This window comes from Adiantum capillus-veneris, chromosome 3 (assembly GCF_014529385.1).
Source record: "Adiantum capillus-veneris isolate H3 chromosome 3, ASM1452938v2, whole genome shotgun sequence".
NCBI classification, from domain to species: domain Eukaryota; kingdom Viridiplantae; phylum Streptophyta; class Polypodiopsida; order Polypodiales; family Pteridaceae; genus Adiantum; species Adiantum capillus-veneris.
In genome coordinates, this window is record NC_140933.1 from 83,035,629 (window position 1) to 83,055,950 (window position 20,322).

At 43.4% G+C, this 20,322-nt stretch overlaps 1 protein-coding gene across 2 annotated transcripts; it reads right to left on the reverse strand.

The window, feature by feature from the left end:
• Positions 1-17,321, reverse strand: CLPS3 (CLP-similar protein 3). 2 transcript variants are annotated; one of them, XM_086508816.1, is made up of 10 exons: positions 17,120-17,321; positions 3,754-3,819; positions 2,214-2,345; positions 1,878-2,119; positions 1,573-1,711; positions 1,410-1,466; positions 1,199-1,333; positions 877-1,112; positions 731-775; positions 1-648 (listed from the first exon to the last, which is right to left on the reverse strand). In XM_086508816.1, exons 1-10 carry the CDS (start codon positions 17,297-17,299, stop codon positions 564-566), a joined length of 1,317 nt encoding a protein of 438 aa, XP_086364942.1. In that variant the 5' UTR covers positions 17,300-17,321; the 3' UTR covers positions 1-563. The 2 variants fall into 2 exon arrangements, with proteins under 2 accessions (XP_086364942.1, XP_086364943.1); XM_086508817.1 differs by having other exon boundaries at positions 2,214-2,382; positions 17,120-17,192.
• Positions 17,322-20,322: the final 3,001 nt, after the last annotated feature.

A 20,322-nucleotide genomic window follows, 5' to 3' on the forward strand; every position in this document is an offset into this window, starting at 1 on the left:
TCCATGAAAAAAGATTTGAGCCATCTTTACATAAGATTCCAAAAACGTTCAGTCTTTCATGATCGGCATCCACACAATAACCTCTTTTCTGTAATTATCAACCTCAGAAGTCCCTCAAGGTGGCTGTCCCCTGTTGTACACTCGGTCGATAAAAGCATCAATAAAGCACTCTTGTATTGTACAGAATTGGGTGGCCCACTGTTGTACACTTGGTCAATAAACACCAAATACCCGCCTGATTTTGATGGCAGCCAATCACCGAGAACCTAACTGTGCTTTAAGGAATGATGGGAATGATCCCATGTTTGCCTAAAATAAAATACATCAACACATGGTTACGAAACCATTCGAGATGCAACCACAAAGCTTTCTTCATAGTCCAAAACTGGCTAAAGCTCACAGAGGCTTGGTAGTTTGAAAGGTGACACACCACTTCTGTGATACAACCCCAACCAGTGCTAATCCGATCGATATATCTTGGATCAAAATGGACTCTTCCGTAACCAGAAACTCACACTCGGACAATCCAATTTGGAGTTCGCCTGCTTGTAAGATCCGGCGACTCATTCCACCCACAACAGAGAACCAGCTAGAAGGAGGTTATTTGGTAAAGGACCAGGACAAGGGGCCACATACGACAGCCTTTTCCTGCACAGACGTGTTACAAAAATGTGAGCAAACTTTCCAATTTTAGTAGATTAACACAACCCAACAACCCAAAAATACATACCTTGCAATGTCTATCTCTGTTACATAAATAAACCCGGCAACATTACTGCAGCAACACAAAAGAAAAGATCTTTTAGTTCAGGTGCCTGAAGAACAAGTGGCACACAGATTCTTGAAACACTAGGGTTATTTGAGCACTTGTAGAACCTGGTAAGCAGTTGATCTGGCTCAGCTGCATAAGAGACTGCAAGGACTGAATGCAGAAGGTCATGACTGATGGTCACAGGCACCACCCGCGTGGGATCTGCTGTTGGTTCTGCACCAATGGGAAGAGCTGACCTAGGAGCCTGTGGACCACCTCCAATTCGAAAAACTTGCACATCAGTAAAGTTGACTGAGGCGGCATGAGGTGAGAGGTCATTGGACAAGCCATAGAAGTACTCCTGTAGCCAAGCACAGCAATTTAAGAAGAGACAAAAACGAATTGAACTGAGGCATCACACGCACGCACTGAAACCGAAAGTCATACCCTAGTTTTCACATTCCTCATTCGTTGTCTAAACTTGGAGCTTCGGGCCACCACACCACCAGATTTATGAAGCTTGACTATATCCACACCAGGTTTGGTTTTGAACTTGTCACGTAGCATGCTGTAAAGCTTTTCCTACAAGCATGCATGTTATACCCAGCAGTAAGTTTACAAAAACTCACACACACACATGACCAAACTCTTTAGTTACCTGTCCTAGAACTAGAATTACGTCTGCATTGAAGCTCTCAATGCCGTGCAGCAGCAGCTACATAAGACCAGCATACAGACCGTCACAATTCTTAGCAGAAATTGCTTAATTGAGATGTACAGAAATTGTGCCCAGTATCTTAACTGATAACTCTGATCCCTACCTCAAAACCTACACCCTCAACCCAACCCATGGTGTTTATGACCATTCCTGCTGCACGGGCCTCTGCATTGGCTGCAAACTGTATCTCCAACATTCGAGCCAATTCCTTCACCAACGCTCTATATGAGTCAGTATTTGCACTGCACACACAAGCATCCAAATTGGCTATTAGCTTCCTACTGGCAAACATAGCAAAAGAACCATGTGGAAGAGGAGAGAAAGAGATGGAAAGAAGAGTGCGTTGCTCAGGATTAGAGGAAGAAGCAGGAAGAAGACATTTAGTGAGCTATGCCAGCAATCATTCACCTTGGGTTTACATGTCCATAAAAATAGACGAGCGGGACTTCCAACGGGATGCCTTCAACTGGATCAATAGGCATTTCAATTGGAGTGGCTGCAAGGGTGCCTGGAATAGTGACAGAACCCTGCCCAATGTCAAGGTCCACAAAGGTGGGCTTCCAATCCTGCCTCGCAGCCCAACCCAGCAGCATTCTGGTAAGACTGCTCTTTCCAGAGTCACTGGGTCCTACCACGATTACGCGAGGTCCCTGTTTTGAAATGAGATGTTAATAGACCACCAGAAGGTTGCAACAAAAAAAATTATACAAACTCAGTGTTTAACTCTAAAGCCAAAAGGCAAACCTGCGGTTGCAAGGCTGCATCTGCGTTCATTGTAGAGGGCAGGGTCGTTGTAGTAGAGGCAGCAGCATCTCGAGCCCGAACTCTCCTTTGTTCTAATATTGCATGCACGTTGACATAACTCACCATTGGTGTCTGCAATGCTCAATGCCATCAAGCCCACAAAGCAGGCCTGTGTTGTAAAAATGGAAGTCTTATCAAGAAACATGCACAGAACAGACAGTACAACCATAGCCCCAATGCACTGAAGGTCAAATTTTTATTGAAAGTCAATTATGCGAAGCTGTGCGCTGCTGACTGCACAAATATTTGTTCACGGTCAAGCCATTCAAGCTACGCACTCGTGAGTTTTTTGAAGCTTCATTTGGCAGTTCTTTCAGACTCAAGTTGGGACAAAAAGAGAGCAGTTTCTCCTTCCAAAGAGTGCTTATTAACCTACCCAACAGCTACAACCTCCATCCAGTATGATAAGAGGTTGATAATTTACCTAAAATAAAGTGACTCACCAAAGAACTTGATAGGACATGCAAAATAGAAACCAAAGGTCAAGCAATGTGTTGCCATTTTCTCATAAGCCACTAGATATATGGGCCAAGCATGCAACCCTGGGCCCTGAGAGGGGTACTATAAGGGTAACGCAACTGAGAAGCACAGAAGAGCTCATTCAAAAGATACACTCAGGAGTGTCTGCACAGCATTTCTTAGATACACGACAGGAAATATAGGTCCTCCCAATAGGAAATATAGGCCCTCCCAATTGAGGCTTAAAGTTCAAAAAGTGAAGGGTGATGAACAAGGTACAGGCCATGCTATCATGCAGAGGATGGTAGAACAATAGATCCATCTATGGGTCTACATGAGAAGCACAATGGGTCCTATATGAGAAATTTTTCTACCAGCACCACCCTAAGATGGAGTAAAATTTGTGGAAAAGCAATAGCAAAGGACAGCACTTGATTCTTAGATCAATAAATGTGGCCCCATGAAGAAGTGCCCAGCTGTGTACAGTCATGCCCGTTTAGACATTTTCTTGTGGCTTTGCAGGCCTATGCGCAAAACTCAGAAGGCTTATGAAATTTGCTATGGGAGGTCTGAGACCTTGCTAGTGAAAAGAGAGAATCTCTGGTGAAGATCCTCAAATCTGCTACTCATAAAAGTATGCTTGAATGTGGACACCCACACATACAGTACAAGGTCTCCATACAAACTCTCTCAGGCAAGGTGAACTCATCCATAATGCCTCTTAAACTATTTAGTTACAAACTTCTGCAAAACAAATACATAGAATTGAATAAAGACAGTAGTGCACACATAATTTGATAAAAAATGACTTAACTTTACAGTAAATCAATTTTATTATTCTTGGACGGTATACAGCACTTACATGATGCCAGGCAGTTTTAGTTACAAATTTTCTGTCAAGTAAATTTTCCATGGTTTTTTTTGCAGCATTTCCCACAGAAAACGTGTGAAGGACTACACGAGCAAACACAGACTTTTAATAATTCAGCCAACCACAGTTTTGAAAGGGTTCTTTGTTTACCTCATCTGCTACATAAGCTTCAGCTGAACCTTCTATCTCCACTGTGGCTCCATCCCAAGTGAATATCTGTGTCATCCAAAAAAAAAAAGAGAAAGTGAATCCCGAGGCCAAGAGACAATATCAAAGTACACTCAGGACCCTTTTAAGATGATTGTGCAGTAAAACAATACTACATACCCCACAAAACAAGAGGAATGAATTGTATGCTCAAATTTTCAGAGACTACTTGGACTCTGAAGTCAGTACAAGACATTCACACAGCACAGGAAAAGTTGTGCAGAATACGCAAATGTGCACCTGAGACAGAGCAGGAGAGAGGAGAGGGCGAATCAAATCTCTTGAGGCTGTCTCCTTGGCACCCTCTCTCTTCTGCACCCAATAAGACTAGGTGTGGTACCAAGAGGTGTCTATTTATTTTATTTTATTTTATTTTATTTTATTTTATTTTATTTTATTTTGGTCTTTCCGCCATCAGCGTGGATTGTGTTTGAGCAAGTCAACAAGGTGTGTGCGCCCATCTATGGTGCCTTGACGGCCATGTAAATGTAGACAACGTCAGTTATAATGTTATGTTTGAAAAGAATAAATGAGAGGACAAAATTTTGCCTGGACATGAAAATTAATAAAATGTCACACCGAAGAGGAAAGTGGAACACATGGCAGAAAAAGAACTATCAAGTGCCCCCCCCCCCCCCCCCCCCCCCCTTTGCTTTGTGCATGATGACATGTCGAGGAAGGGGCACCTTAATCAAGCTTTGGCTAATTTGAGGGGTAATTTTTGCAGATTTATAGAGCTTTCGCACTCCCCCAAGCCATACTACATGCGTTGATACTCATTGGAATGCGCTTCCACACCCTTGTTTTATGTAGAATAAAGCTGGACTCTTGACAATACACCGTGCCCTCTCCGTAAGCGACCTGTTTTTCCTTTCAGCAACACCATTTTGTTGAGGTGTACACGACACTGTACATTGGTGTTTTATCCCACGACTAGCTAGATATGAATTAAATTCATGAGACATATACTCTTCCCCTCGATCGGAGCAAAGAGTGCCCATAGTACATTTAGAGACAATTTCAATCATAGACACAAGTTGCTTGAAGCACATTAACACTTCGGACTTTGCTTTAAGCGGACACACCCATGCATGCCTGGAGTAATCATCAATGAAAGTCACGAAGTAAAGGTAACTGCCCAAGGACGGAGTTTGCATGGATCCACAAAACATCACTATGCACAAACTGCAACCTGCATGTAGCCCTAACTGAACCATTCAAACGATGCATCTTAACCAAAATACAATCTTCACAAACATGCTTCACAGGTGCTTCAAGAGGCGGTAAAGAAGCAACCATATCAGATTTTATAAACACAGCAAACTGGTAAATTTTAGATGCCCAAAACGTACATGCCAAAGTTTTGCATCTAAAACAACCTTTGAATCCACAACAGCATTTGCAAAGTTTTTCCGATAGTTTTCATACAAAGTGAGCTTATGCAACCCAAGGCATAAAATGCCAGATGCAACAATTTCATCACCAAAACTAAGATCATGAACTGTACATCTGCCATCCACAAATTTGACAACAAGACCAAGTCTAGCAAGTGCAAATACAAACAAAAGGTTCTTTTTCGTCCCAGGTACATAAAGTGCATCGACAAGTGTGAAAGAACTGCCATCTGCAGTAGTCACCACAATCTTTCCAACTCCCTTGACTAGATAAGAGGCATTGTTTACACAAGTGACTGTATTTCCGTGAGAGACATCCTCGAGAGAGGTAAACAAGTCATGATGAGAGGTAATGTGCTTTGTAGCACCACTATCAAAGTACCACACATGAGCATCTGCAGCAACTAACATACATGCATCATGGATAGAAGAATCATAAGTGCACTCTTCTGCACTAAAAGCCCATTCTGCATCTACATCAGCATCACAATCTCCTTTCACAGAAGATTCTACAATAGCTGCATTTGTAGTGGAGCCAGTCTCTTTCTTCTTAGCCTCTTTTGCCTTCAATTTCGAACACTGCTTGATCAAGTGATTATTAGCTTTACAATAATGGCAACACATCTTCTTTTGCCCTTTTCACCAAAATTCCCAAACGAAGTGCTGCCAACATAAGCATTAAGAACAGGAGCCTTTCCACTCGTAGAAGAAATATGAGGAGTAGCTACATTGCTGCTACCACTTTTCCTTTGAACAACAATAAAGGCATGTTCGATTGGCTATTTAGTCCTATTTTTTCTTGAAAGTGACGCTTGCAACAGCAATATGCATAATTCATCAAACTTGACAACTTTAGGATTTCCTTGGGTCGTATATCTCCAAGTACTAGCAAAAGTTTGGTAAGAATTTGGCAAAGCATCAAGAACAGTCTGCACAAGGGAACTGTCAGAAACGACTTCGCCCGCAGAAATAAGTTGCTCATTAATATCCTTGATACCAGCAAGGACAGTGACCATCTCATCTTTCTCATGCATAATCTTTGACTCCGGCTCTTTACGCAGCAATGCAATTTTAGCCTCATTGCGACTTGCATAAAGACCAGCCAGAATATCCCAAGCCTGTTTTGTAGATTTAGCAGAATAAACGTGGGGAGTAGTAGTGCGCTTTACAAATAACGCAATCAATACACCTGCCTGCGCATCTCTAATGCCCCAACGAGCCAGCTCAGCCGTAGGCAAAACAGCTCTAGCAGCAGCAATTCTGCCACCAAAACCTCCAACATCCTCAACATCGCCTGTATCCACAAAACCAAGACGTACATCAATGCCCTGCACAAGATTCCAAATGCCCTTTGACACAAGAACATGTTGCATCATGTAAGCCCACATTTGGTAATTGTCCCCATCCAATCTATCCTCAACAGCAAACATCTTGAACACATCTGTGTTGTTATCAACCATAGCGAATGCTTGCACCTGATGTGAAAACTGCTCAAAAAGAGGAGAAACGAAGCGGGACTAACGCGTGCTATATAGCACAACCCAAAGAAAATTGTAATAGACCTGTTATGCAAAAAACGGTACTGACAAAAATTATGCACAAAATGAGTACAGTAGTGGAAGCGGAGGCCAAAATGAGCCTAAATGAAAAATCTGAGTAGATACTGACGCTCACCAAAGCTCACTAAAACTTGAGAAAGTGAGTGGGCGTGTTGTAACCGGCCCGAAGGGCGGTAGACTTTGGCTTTCACCCGAAACTTTACTTCACACTTTAGAACACAGAGAAACATACAAAATGAACCTGTAACGGGAATTAACACTTCAAAGCACACACGGCTCGGAAGAGCAGACGACGACAACCTATAGGCCCCAAAAAATTTCGGTATTTCTTTATTCCTTTAGAGGGTAAAGTTACAAAACTAGAGTTTGGGGATCTTCACCTTTATCCAATGAGATCACACCTGTTCTGGCAAAATTTCGGCAACATAACAGTCCCAAAACTCGCCCTGAACAAATCTCCCTGCTGGAACTCGCTTCATCTCAATTGGTTGCTCAATTGACTTAGCAGCAGAGTAAAAAAATGTTCCCCTTGTCATTTTGAAGCTAATGACGCGAATAGATTTCGTGGCCCAAAATAGCAGTTCCCTAAATTTTAGGAGATGCTTCCATTGGACTCTCACTGGTCATCTGACCATCTTTCACCACTGGGACCACGTCCAAAAATGCAATGTAGCCCAGTTCTCGGATAATTTTCTCTTGGTGACCCCACATTGGCACTGTGCCTTTATTCAGTTAATTTCCTAGTCTCCACCAACTTGTTAAGTGCCGCGAGGGGACCTAAATGACTTTGAACTGAGTCTAGACACCCTTTTACTACTCGAATTCCAGTGCCGACCAACTTCCTGTCTGCAGTGAAACTACTGTTTCACACTGGCCATGCAATGTCCGACCATTTACAACTTCAAAAAGAGGGTCTCAAAAATTAAATGAAAATCATCGGAAAGAAACCAACAACTAAGGTTAGCAGTTGCCACATCCTTGTGACACGTGTGCTGGCGATGTTGGCGACTATGCCCAGAAGGATGCAAGCTACTAAAACAATCACGGGATCTGAAGTCAACTTTTCCTTTAAGAGACTAAAAGCTGAAATCTCTCTATGGGTCCATCTAAAAGTGACCTCTTTCTTTTGCAAAGCGTGAAGAGGTGAAGCTATCTCTGCAAAATTCCTGATAAACCTTCTATAGTATGAGCACAATCCCAAGAAGCTTCGGACATCATACACAGTCTTTAAGTCTGGCCATGTCTTAATAGCTTCAACCTTTGCGGGATCCATTCGGACACCATCTTTTGACACTATGTGGCCAAGAAAGTGGATCTCTTCCAAGAAGAATTCACTTTTCTTAGGATTGACAAGTAACCCGTGACTGCGCAGCTCTTCGAACACAATGGTAAAGTGACGCCTATGCTCCTCTTCATTCTTCGAGTAGACTAAAGAATGTGCCAACAAACTTCTAATGCGAGCGAAAAATCCGGTCCATTCTTAAACGTGGCAAGAGCATTTGTAAGACCAAATGGCATCACTAAGAACTCATAAAGACCAAATGTCGTTCTAACGCAATCTTGTGTACACCCTTTGGCCTTATACGAATCTCATGGTACCCACTCTTAAGGTCTATCCTGCTAAAAATTGCAGCACCCTGGGGTAGGAAACTTGTTCTTGATGGTATTCTTGTTCAACGCACGGTAATCATTACACATGCGCCAAGAGCCATCCTTCTTCTGCGCTAAAAGCACTGGGGAGCAGAAAGGTGAAGAACTAGGCCGGATCAGCCCCTTCTCTAAAAGCTCCTCTACCTAGCCCATAATCTCTTTTTGTTGCGCCACATTGACCCAATAGGGAGGTCTGTTTGGGGGCTACACCGTGGCACCAAATCTATCGCATGGTCCTCAGGCCTCTCCGGCGGCAATTGAGACGGTAATGAATCAGAAAAACAGTCATTAAACTCTCGCAAAAATGCTGACCTTTCTTTATCTAGCACAGGTAAATTTGTCTGACAACTATCTGAAAGATCACGTGCAAAGATCAAGTACACAAAAGGATGATTTTTAATTACAAAAGTGATAGCTAAAGCAGATACAATAGGGACAGACTCCTCATTGAGCTTTACATCCAAAACATGAGTTGTAAGGTGCAGCGGTAAGTGAATGTTGATCTTGCTCAAGATGAGTGCTCCAAATTGTGCTTAAGGGTTCCTTTCACTTACACAAGGGAGAGCCTTCCGTTCCTTTAGTGAGAGAGTGCAATAATCACAAAACAAAGTGAATGCTATTGTGAATGAAGGTGCTGAGACTGAGAAAGAGAGAGAGAGAAGAATACGACACCAGACGGTTCTCAAACCCTCCTCCAAGGGCCCCCCTCTCTATGGCGAAAGAGGTCTATGCTATTGATTGCACAAATCTGGTACAATGGTATAGATGCAATGGATTTGCCGACGATGTGGACGACAATGATGACGACGACGAGTACAGCTGAAATCTGAAAACGCTAGGGCTGAAAAGCTGAATACTGATACTATGTCAGCGAGGATGGCCATGGCGATGACGCGACGACGATGCGCTAAAAACGCAGATGCTGAAATTTGAAAACAGCGGGCTGAAACTGAAAACGCTGGCTGACTCGACGGTACGGCGAGGATCTGCTGCGGGTAGGTGAGATCTACAGCTAAGGGCTGAATCTGCTGTGGCTAAGTGCTGAAAACTGAAAATGCTGATGTGCTAGGCTGATCTGACGCCGGAATTTGCAAGCGCTAGGCTGGATCTGCAAACTGGAAACACCAGGCTGATCTGTAGCAAAACGCTAGGCTGACTCTACTGATGAAAACGCTAGGCTGAATCTGCTACTTGAAAACGCTAAGGGAAGGGGGTCTCAAAACGCTATCTGCTTCTGTTGGCTAGAAACACTAGGGCCTCATGCCGGTCTTGCGCAAGTTGCTAGAACTTCTTCTGCCTCTTCTGCCATAAAGTGCTAGTGCTAGGTTTCTTATATAGTGACTTAGCAAATTTGCCCTACTCAGTTTTCCAACAAAAGTCACTTATTAATTAATAACTGAAAAATGAGTAATTGGGAAAAATGAGTTCTATGCACTGTTAAATGCTCATGATAGGTATTGAATGTCAGGTTGATCATCATGTTGTGTGCAACCACAGGGGGTATCCTCTGAAGAACTCTTCATCGGCCCACTCTGATGCGTGGGTCGTGTGATACTTGAACTTCATGAAGGACTGCAATGCTTGCTTCTTTGGGCCGCGCCGAAAGCGACATAAAGTAATCTGTGGCGGCTTCAATGCTCCAACTGCGTCTATGGACGTGGGTCCACCTTCATCAAGAATCTTCGGAGAAAATTCCTGAAACCACTTCCAACACAAAATCATAATCATACCCATTCCATGAAGAGTAACTTTCTTCCTAAAGAATTGTGTATGCAATGCAGATAAACAAAGTGACGGAGTGTCAAACCGTTCACCAAACACACGCAAAAAGTGAGATCGAATCTTGACTTTTTGACCTAAACCTATCAACTGTGGCAAATCACAACGGTAATGCCGATGCTTGATAGATAATCTTGCTCGTGCTCTTTTTGATATTGTGTCATGCCAAGGAAGAGACATGTAAAAGCGATTGACAAAACGGACAATCGGAAAACAATGTGAATTCCTTGAATGCAAACTTTGTTTCTTTTTGAGAGTGATCCGCATACATCCATGCTTATCTGTCAGTGAGTCAGGTGCATCGTACGATACGGCAAGCCTATGAAAAGGGAACACGTAAAGACAATGACAAAAATACAAGAAACTGTCACAAATGAAAAACTCAAACAATGCGTTCTGACTAATCATGCGAACACACAATACTTCCTAAGTGATTTCTTTGGACCTCGACTCGAGAGCCAAGATCGGTCCTTCGTGACTGATCGAATCTACGATGAGGTTAGCTTTGCTACAAACATCATCATGCAAACTATCATCCTTGCGAACAATCACATCTAATCATGCAAAAAATGTGTGTCGTGCATCGGAGAAGAAAGGACTGAGAGAGTCTCCTACTCCTGTTTCTTTTCAAGCTTCGCATGAACATTAGAAATGAGAGGTAAAGAATGAATGAATTCCTCACCACGAATGATAATGAGAGAGTCACATTTGGCATTTAGAGTTAACGTATCGTTGGCCCAATCAATGAGAGGGTTATGCTCACGAAACCATCTAATGCCCAAAATCATATCACATCCTGAAAGAGGAGACACTACAAATTTTCTGTTGAACGACGCTTGCAGAACAGTGAATAACACTACACATTTTCTGAACAGTGAATAACACATCGAGGCACTCTCGTGTAATGAGAGAGTCCATACCGGGAGCAAAGCCCGACACCTCGAGAAAAGTTGTCTTGCTAATATCCAAGTGGGCTCTTTCTACAAGAGAGGCACCAATCACATCATGCATACTGCCTGAATCAAACAAGATCACCATGCGTTGACCATGACCATAACACTTCATGAGAGACTCATCAACTAGAGGATCATGAGAAACTTGGAACACACTAGTGTTCTCATATATGGCAGTAATAGAGGATGCGGGTTCTGTGGATTCTTTGAATTCATTCTTAGGACATTTCTTCTTTATATGACCCTTGATGTGACATTCATAACATCGACCTTCCTTAGAATAAATGACTTGTTCTTCTGCCGTGATGTATCCTCCTATAATTTCTTGTGCAGCTTTTTCATATGAGGTGAGCTTAGGTTTAGCAAGTGTGTTAGCTTTACCCTTAGATTCATTTTGAGAGTTCTTTTCCAAAGGATTAAAGGAAGATTGGTTAGAAGAGTTACCGTTCTGCGGGTTCTGAGGAGTCTACGAGGTACTGCGAGAAGACTTATTATCCTTAGGCTTTCCTTTGTTGTGCTTCATCTCTTGTGCAAGAGCAATCGCTACCACCTTGTTGAGATCCACGGGATCGAGTACTTCAACATCAAACTTGATATACTCGTCCGATCCGAAAAGGAATGCCTCTATGCGCTCATCATCCGACTTGCGTAATTGGGTGCCGAGCTGCAAAACACGGTTAGAGAAAGACATGATTGGCATACCATTTTGCTTGAGATTGCCCCAATCTTCTTTCAACCGCGCTCAGTACTGAGGTGGCATAAACCGCGCCTTGAGTTTGTCTTGGAAGTGGGCCCAATTGAAAGAAAGGGGCACGCCTTCTTCCGCTTCCTCTAAGTGCGCGTCACAATTGTGCCTCTTGCCATGCGTGATACCAATTAATGGCATCCCCGACAAGATACATGGTTGCCATCAAAACTTTGCTATTTCCTGTTTTCTTAGTTGTCGCAAAGTAAGCATTAAATTGATGCAACCAAGAATGAATAACATTAGCATCCATCTTACCATCATACTTACTGAATGTCAACTTCTCAGTGACTGGATTGTTGGAGTCGGAATCTCTGCTTGTGCTACCTGATGACCTGCCCACATCTTTGACCAGCTTGGAATTCGAGGTGAGTACCTGTAGGACCAACTCTTGCATGCGTTGGTCTCTCTGCACCTCACGCTCTAATTCCAAGGCCGCTCGCCTGTTTTGGCCGCTATGAGTTGAGCTTCGTGTGCTTGCTCACGCTCAAGCTCCATAGCTGCCCTTCTTTCTTCGGCCGCCAAGCACGCTTGATCACGCTCGCGGTCCAAGGTGGCGCGACATCATGTCCATCATCGACTTGACCAAAGCCTCCATAGGATTTGGTGCAACCCGTGGCGTAGATGGGGAAAGGGGAGGGTCGGAAAAAAATCCTCCTTGTGGGGAAAATTCTTTGTCACCACCTTCACGCAAAGTATCCATTCCGCTTCGAGTGATGACCATACACTGAGATCTTGGGTACTTAGGTTCTCAAGGAACTTGGGGTCTTGAGGTTCTTGGGTTCTTGAGGTTCTTGAGTTCTTGAGGTTCTTAAGGTTCTTGAGTTCTTAAGGTTCTTGAGATTCTGTAGCTTGCAATCGGTGTTTGAGAAGGCTTTTCTCTTAGCCGAGCTTGACTCTTCCTTGCGGGCGCACCCCTTGACGGCCTTGCACTCACACCAAAGGTGCTTTTAACCACCTCACGTCGATTGGCCGGCCGCTAAGTGCACAGTCCGCTCTTAATGAGTGAAAAGAGGAACAAGGGGAGGCTGGACAAGCCCTTCTTTCTTGGGTTACCTGTCACTCTTCAAAAAAATGATTAGAAATCGACAAGCCCAAGTAAACGGGTTACGTGCGACAGCAACAAGCAAAAAATTTATGTGATTCTTTCCTTGAGTGATACAGGACACTGTCAAAGCTCTGATACCAATGTAAGATGCAGTGGAAGTGAATGTTGATCTTGCTCAAGATGAGTGCTCCGAACTATGCTCAAGGGTTCCTTTTACTTACGGAAGGGAGAGCCTTTCGTTCCTTTAGTGAGAGAGTGCAATGATCACAAACAAAGTGAATGCTACTCTGAATGAAGATGTTGAGACTGAGAAAGAGAGAGAGAGGACGAAAAAGACACCAGACGGTTCTCAAACCCTCCTCCAAAGGCCCCCCTCTCTATGGCGAGAGAGGTCTTAGCCATAGTTACCTGGAACGCGGAACGAGAACAACAACAGGGACCCCCGCGGAACGAGGGAACGGCCAGGGGTCCGGAACGAAAACAGCACGGAACGGGAGGCATTAAAAACACCCAAATAATGCACTTTTCAGCTCTACATGTTTGAAATTTGAATACAAGTGACTACTCACAAAAAACTCGATTTGAAGACCCCTAAGCCATGGATAATGCGAGAGGGAGATGGGGAGGGACAGAGCTTGAGAGAGAGAGAGAGAGAGAGAGAGAGGGAGAGCTTAAGAGTGAGAGGGAGAGAGCTTGAGAGAGGGAGAGGGAGAGAGCTTGAGAGAGTGAGAGGGAGAGAGCTTGAGACTCGAGAGTCGAGAGAGTGTAAGGCTTAAACCTTAGACCTTGAGGGCATGTGGATTTGCTTGAGAAGGGAATGGGTGTGAGGGGGTGCATTTTTAGTCCTTGCACACTTTAAAAAACACCTAATGTTCACTACAAATTTGCAAAAAACTGCCCATTTCTCCCCATTTTAAGAGTTGGTTGTTCCGAAGCCGTTCCTGCCTGCCATTCCGGTATCAAGTGGTCACCCGGAGCGGCAAAACGTTCCCGGACGTTCCGGCCTTGCAAGGGGGAGGGAACAGCGTCCGCCGTACCAGGGCCCAGGGAACGCGTTCCCCGGTAACTATGGTCTATGCTATTGATTGCACAAATCTGGTACAAAGGTCTAGATGCAATGGACTTGCCAACGATGTCGACGACAATGATAACGACGACGAGTACGGTTGAAATCTGAAAACGCTAGGGCTGAAAAGCTGAAATCTGCAAACTTCTGACTTTCTGCAGAATACTGACACTGTGTCGGTGAGGAGCGCGATGGCGAGGACACGACGACGATGCGCTGAAAACGCAAATGCTGAAATCTGCTGAAATCCGAAACAGCAGGCTGAAACTGAAAAAGTTGGCTGATTCGACGGTACGGCGAGGATCTGCTGCGGGAAGGTGAGATTTGCAAGGCTAAGGGCTGAATCTGTTGTGGCTAAGTGCTGAAAACTGAAAACGCTGGTGTGTTGGGCTGATCTGACGCCGTCTGCAAACGCTAGGCTGGATCTGCAAACTGAAAATGCCAGGCTGATCCATAGCAAAAACGCTAGGCTGCCTCTGTTCATGAAAACGCTAGGCTGAATCTGCTACTTGAAAACGCTAAGGGAAGGGAGTCCTAAAACGCTATTTGCTTCTGTTGGCTAGAATCGCTAGGGCCTCCTCCCGACCTTGCTGAGAAGGTGCACTGCAAGTTGTTGGAACTTCTTCTGCCTCTTCTGCCAGAAAGTGCTAGCGCTAGGTTTCTTATATAGTGACTTGGCAAATTTGTCCTACTCAGTTTTCCAACAAAAGTCACTTATTAAATAATAAGTGAAAAATGAGTAATTGGGGAAAATGGGTTCTATGCATTGTTGAATGCTCATGATGGGTACTGAAGGTCATGCCGATGATCATGTTGTGTGAAACCAAAGGATATGCAACTACTCTAAGTGCCTAGACATGCAGGGCCTGCCCACAGGCTCACAACGGTGCCAGATACTTCCTAAGCTGACCTGAACCCTAGACCTGAGATAGCTTGTCCACATGCACATAGGGTTAGATGTGCACGTGACATGAGTTGTGCCCCTATGTTGAAGGGTGATCGTCTTGTCGCAGACATCCAGCACGCCATGTGTTCGGAACATCCACGGAATTCCCAGTAACGCATAACACCCTTCCAATGGTATGATATAGAATTCTTCTATGTCCACATACGACTGAATATGTAGACGCAGCTTTCCAACGACGGGAGTAACACACTCTATGTGGCCAGGACATGCCAACCCTGCCTCTGCCATATTGAATGCCATGCTAATGATCATGCCGTGTGCAACAAGAGGTTATGCAACTACTCTAAGTGCCTAGACATGCACGGCCTGCACACAGGCTCACAATAGTGCCAAAACACTTCCTAAGCTAACCTGAACCCTACCTGAGATAGCTTGTCAACATGCACATAGGATTAGATGTGCACGTGACATGAGTTTTGCCCCTATGTTGAAGGGTGATCATCTTGTCGCAAATATCGAGCACGCCATGTGTTTGGAACATCCACGGAATTCCCAGTAACACATCACACCCTTCCAATGGCATGATATAGAATTCTTCTATGCCCACATACGACGAATATGCAGACGCAGCTTTCCAATGATGGGAGTAACACACTCTGAGTGGCCAGGACATGCCAACCCTGCCTCTGTCGTGTACCCCATCTCTTTAGCTCTGATGCCCAACTTCATAGCTAACTCTGGTGAGATAAAGTTTGCTTTGACACCTAGATCAAAGAAGATGAGTGTCGTCTCCGAACCAACAAAACCAACCACCGAGTCATCACTTAGACCACGTAGAGACGTGACTCCAACACTCACTATCACTAAAAAGTTGACCTTCAGTAAGTATGATGGTAAGATGGATGCTGCTGAGATTTATCCATGGTTGCATCAATTTAATACTCACTTGCGACTAACAAGAAAAGAAGTAATAGTAAAGTTTTGACAGCTACCATGTATGTGTCTGGTGATGCCATTAATTGGTATCAAGTGTGGCAAGAGGCTCAAATGGCCAAGCATCTAGAGCGTGCCGACGACTATAGAGAGTCACTGTCTTACAATTGGGTCGACTTCGAGGTTAAGCTCAAGGAGCGTTTTATGCCAAAAAGTACCTTGATCCGTTGAAGGAACATTGGCGAGATCTCAAGCAAAATGGGACTCCTGTTATGTCTTTTTTTCTAATCGTATTTTGCAGATTGGTGCTTAATGACGTAAGTCAAACAAGGATTGTAAAGAAACTTTCCTCTTTGCTTTACACGAGTACATCAAATATGATGTGAAGGTCCTACGTCCTACTTACTAACTACAATGACAACTCTTGTCAAATTTGACACATCAAGAATCCCCGCCCTTTAGTGTCACCGCAAAACATAACATTTCACCCTCAAAATGAAACAGGGTCCGAAACATGCATATTTGGATTTTGAAAGATCCTAAAACCTAAAATTATTGTAAATTGTCATTAGTGAAACGGCATGTGTTCAATGGATGGGCAGAATGTTTCAAGGATCAATTCGTTTGACCCATCCATAACTGTCGAAGCGAGTTTCATGGTGACCATGCCGCCCTTTCGACTAAACTAAGGATCCAAAAATAATTCTATTGATTCTAATGTGCACAAAACTGAGAACTATATTTCTAAAGATACTTATAGCTATATAGAAATAGCCAAAATAGTTACATCTCTCTACCTTCTAAACAATTCTCTTCATCAATGAGCTTCGAGGTAAAGCGTCTGTAAAAAAATCTAGCTGTGGTTCCATAAATGGTCGTCTATTTTGATGTAATTGAGTTTAGACTTCTCCTACAAAATCAATAAAGCGGAAACACACTTTACTATTTCTTTCTTTACAGCAATATGGCTGACCATTGGAGCAAGCCATTATTGATATCTACATGTGACCTTTAAACTTTACAAAATCTGGAATTGAGTTGATTCCAATGCATTCCCGAAGCAGCCAATCTGGTGGACTCATTTTTTGCTTTGTTATCATAGCAATCTCTCTCTCTCTCTCTCTCTCTCTCTCTCTCTCTCTCTCTCTCTCTCTCTCTCTCTCTCTCTCTCTCTCTCTCTACACACACACTCTCGTTGTATACAATTCACAACCTAAGGGGTGGTGTGTGTGCGGGTATGTGTGCATGTCCGGAAGAAGAGAAAAAAGAGCTTACTGCGAATTTGAGGCCAGCGGTAAAGGTGAGCTTGAACTGTGGAGGCAACTCGGTGCCAAAAATTTCAGCAGTGCCATCGATAACCTGGAGGCGGATGGAGGACTCCCAGCCCACCTCCACTCTCAGCTCGCTCTCCTTCTGCAACTTGTGCCGCGTGACGGTCGACAGAGAGGACGCCATAACCTCTCTCCTCTCAACTAGCCTAAGTAACAACGGGAAAGAAGAAGAAAAGCCGAAAGTTATAGGCTATGCCACACTTATCCGGACGGAGATCCAAATGAGCGAACGCCTGATGAATTTAGTGGAAAATTCATTCTTATTCCCTTCCTTTTTAAAAGTTTTCCCGAAGGTTAGGATAATTTGAGCTAGTATGTGTCTACGATTTGTTGGCACTGCCTACCTAAAGGGAGGTGAACGCTTGGTTCAATCGTAGTTTGAGCACAGAGTGGAGCTGTATTTAGGAAGTGAACGTGTAGGCATTTCTAGTGTTAGTGGGAATAGCAAGCTTGTATCGTTGCATGCTTTATTTATTTATGCTCTTTGTTACACACAAGCTCATACACGAGGGCCGATTGCAAGTGTTGCTCTCTTTGTTAGCATGTATAAATTCTCTCTCTCTCTCTCTCTCTCTCTCTCTCTCTCTCTCAACCACCCTCACAAAAAAAGAAACACTTTACCATATACAGAGATCACATGCAACATAAAAGAATCAAACTTGGAAGACTACCCACCTCGTCATGAGCATGAGATGCGACCTCAGCCTGAGTTTGTTTGGTCCAACTATAAGCCAGCTTACAAATTATGTGCGCTTTATATCTTTCTGAGCTCTTCGATTGCCTTTACCATTGGAAAGCGTCCTTGTGTTGATGTGTGTCTTGGCTAAGTTACTTGGGTGTTGCATTTGTTTTGAGAAGGCTGTTGTTTTGTTGTACAACTATCAGATAGGGTTCACAATTTTTCCCGTTATTTCGCTTAAGGCTAAGAGGCGATGTATGCATGCACATTGATGGCATGATGATAATGAAACATTGTGGTGCTTGATCTATCATGCAAATGATATGCGTGGAGGTCTTTGAAATGTTCATCAATCAAGCAGATTGCGATTTTGTGCTCTATATAGCAAAAAATTTGCTTCAGAAGACACTTTACTTGGGATCTATCAAAGGCCAATTGTAGCTAGATGGGTGTGCCAAGACTACTATTCATAATTTAGAGACTTGCAATTTTTTTGAATGCTCTCAATAATCTTGTAAATTTAGTGTGGTGCGCTTAGGTATTTTAAGAAATCCATTTTCTGGATGTGGAAACAATTAATTGGCATATGACACTGTGTTTTGTTGAAGATAGACCTTAGATTGGGTGATTACAAAACCTTCGTTCATTAAGTAGCAAAAACAAAGTGTAATGGAAATGGCCTATGAACTTTTGAGAGTAGCGGAATTAGGAAATTGGAGAAAGCGTTTTTTGTGAGATTACTTTGAGAGCATAGAGGGTGAACTTAATTGATGGTAGCAACATAAACATAGTACTTAATCAACTTGGCATGGACAATACTTTTGCAAAAGAGAGAGTTTAGAGAACTTGACAACAATTGAGGATTGATTTATGTGGAGCCGGTCCCCCCTCCAATAGACATTTGTATTATAGATTCGAGAGACTTGGTACAATTCCTTGTGACCTAGGTGATGCAATGAAGATGGAAAACGTTATGCATCACAAACATAACATAAACTTTGTCAAAAGCATTAACTATCCCAAGCCTCAGTCCCAAGGCCTCAAACACCTTCGAAGGTGGAAAGACCTAGCGGGGAATGAGGGTAGGAAAGAGGAAGAAGAAACATTTCATAGGAGAAAGAATTAGTTCCTCACTTATCATCACTCTTCTTGCTAGCATACATAATAGCATAGTAATGAAGATAGAGAATATGGCAAGCTTAAGCATTGAAGCATGGCTCTTGGTTGGATTTGCATTCCATAGCCAAGAGTGTTGGTGTAGGCTCTCAACTTCTCTACTAGCTTGGAGAAGGAGATGGAGCTCTTGCACTTTGCACTTCACACAATGAGAGTGTGTGTGAGTGTGTGTAGGAGAGTATACCCCCCAAGCTAGCCCCTTCTTTCTTTGGTTGACCCCCCCTTGTAGCTCAAGCTTGAAGCTCATTGGACCCCTACAAGACTAGTCAATCACATGCAAGATGCATTACAAGCAACAAGGGTAGTCTTGGGACAAGTGTCCCCTTTTCCCCTTTGAGAGAGAGGACTTGATAAATGCAAAAACAATTAATTAAATCTACTAAATTATCATTGGACCCTTTGGAAGGCTAACAATAGGCTTTAGGCACACCATACAAGTGTCCTATATGCTTCTTTGTACCAAGCTTTCCTTGTGTGAGGGTGTGTGTGTTCTCTCTCTAGCCCCCTCTTGTAGGGCTCTCCCCCTCCTTGTATGGATAGTTGTTGACTTTGTGGAACACCTTAGCCTCAAGCACCTTAGTCAGCAAGCATGACAAAGCACCTCAAGCTTGGGTAATGTTCCCACAAGCATCTCAAGCTCCCTAGTTGGCAAGCACAACAAGCACCTCAAGCAACTTAGTCAGCAAGAACGAAAAGCACCTCAAGCTTGGGCCGAGTTCCCACCTCAAGCACAACCCTAGCTTATCTAAGGTCAAAGGACTTTTAACACTAACCTTTGGAGGTCTTCAATGAAGCTAACCCTAAACTCCATAGGCTAGTCTTGCTCTTTGACAAACCATCTCTCATTTGGACCCCTTCACTATTGGCCCCATGGTGAGATAGCTTTGTAAGCACATGTCTATATTTTAACCCTTGTTCCCATTTATTCTCCCAATGATCAGTTTAATATGAGAAAATCATTTGGGTTGGTTATATATTAGATTCTATGACACAAAGTGTGTCGATGTTGCTATGTGGATGCATTGAGGGGAAGATTTGGCTTAAAATGACCCTATGCTTTATATAAGGGAGTAGATCCGTTTGAAGGTCTAACAAGATAGTGTTGAGATGCTTTCATTTTTGAGATAGTGCATTTTCATTCTGCAGACACATTTTCATTCAACTATTGTATAACTACAAATTATAGGAGGCAATTCCTCCGTCTACATTGCGATGGCCTTGTTTTTATTCTCTAATATAGCGAATCTCGTGAAGATACTATAGAGTTTACGGGCATTGAGATGGGTGTGTGC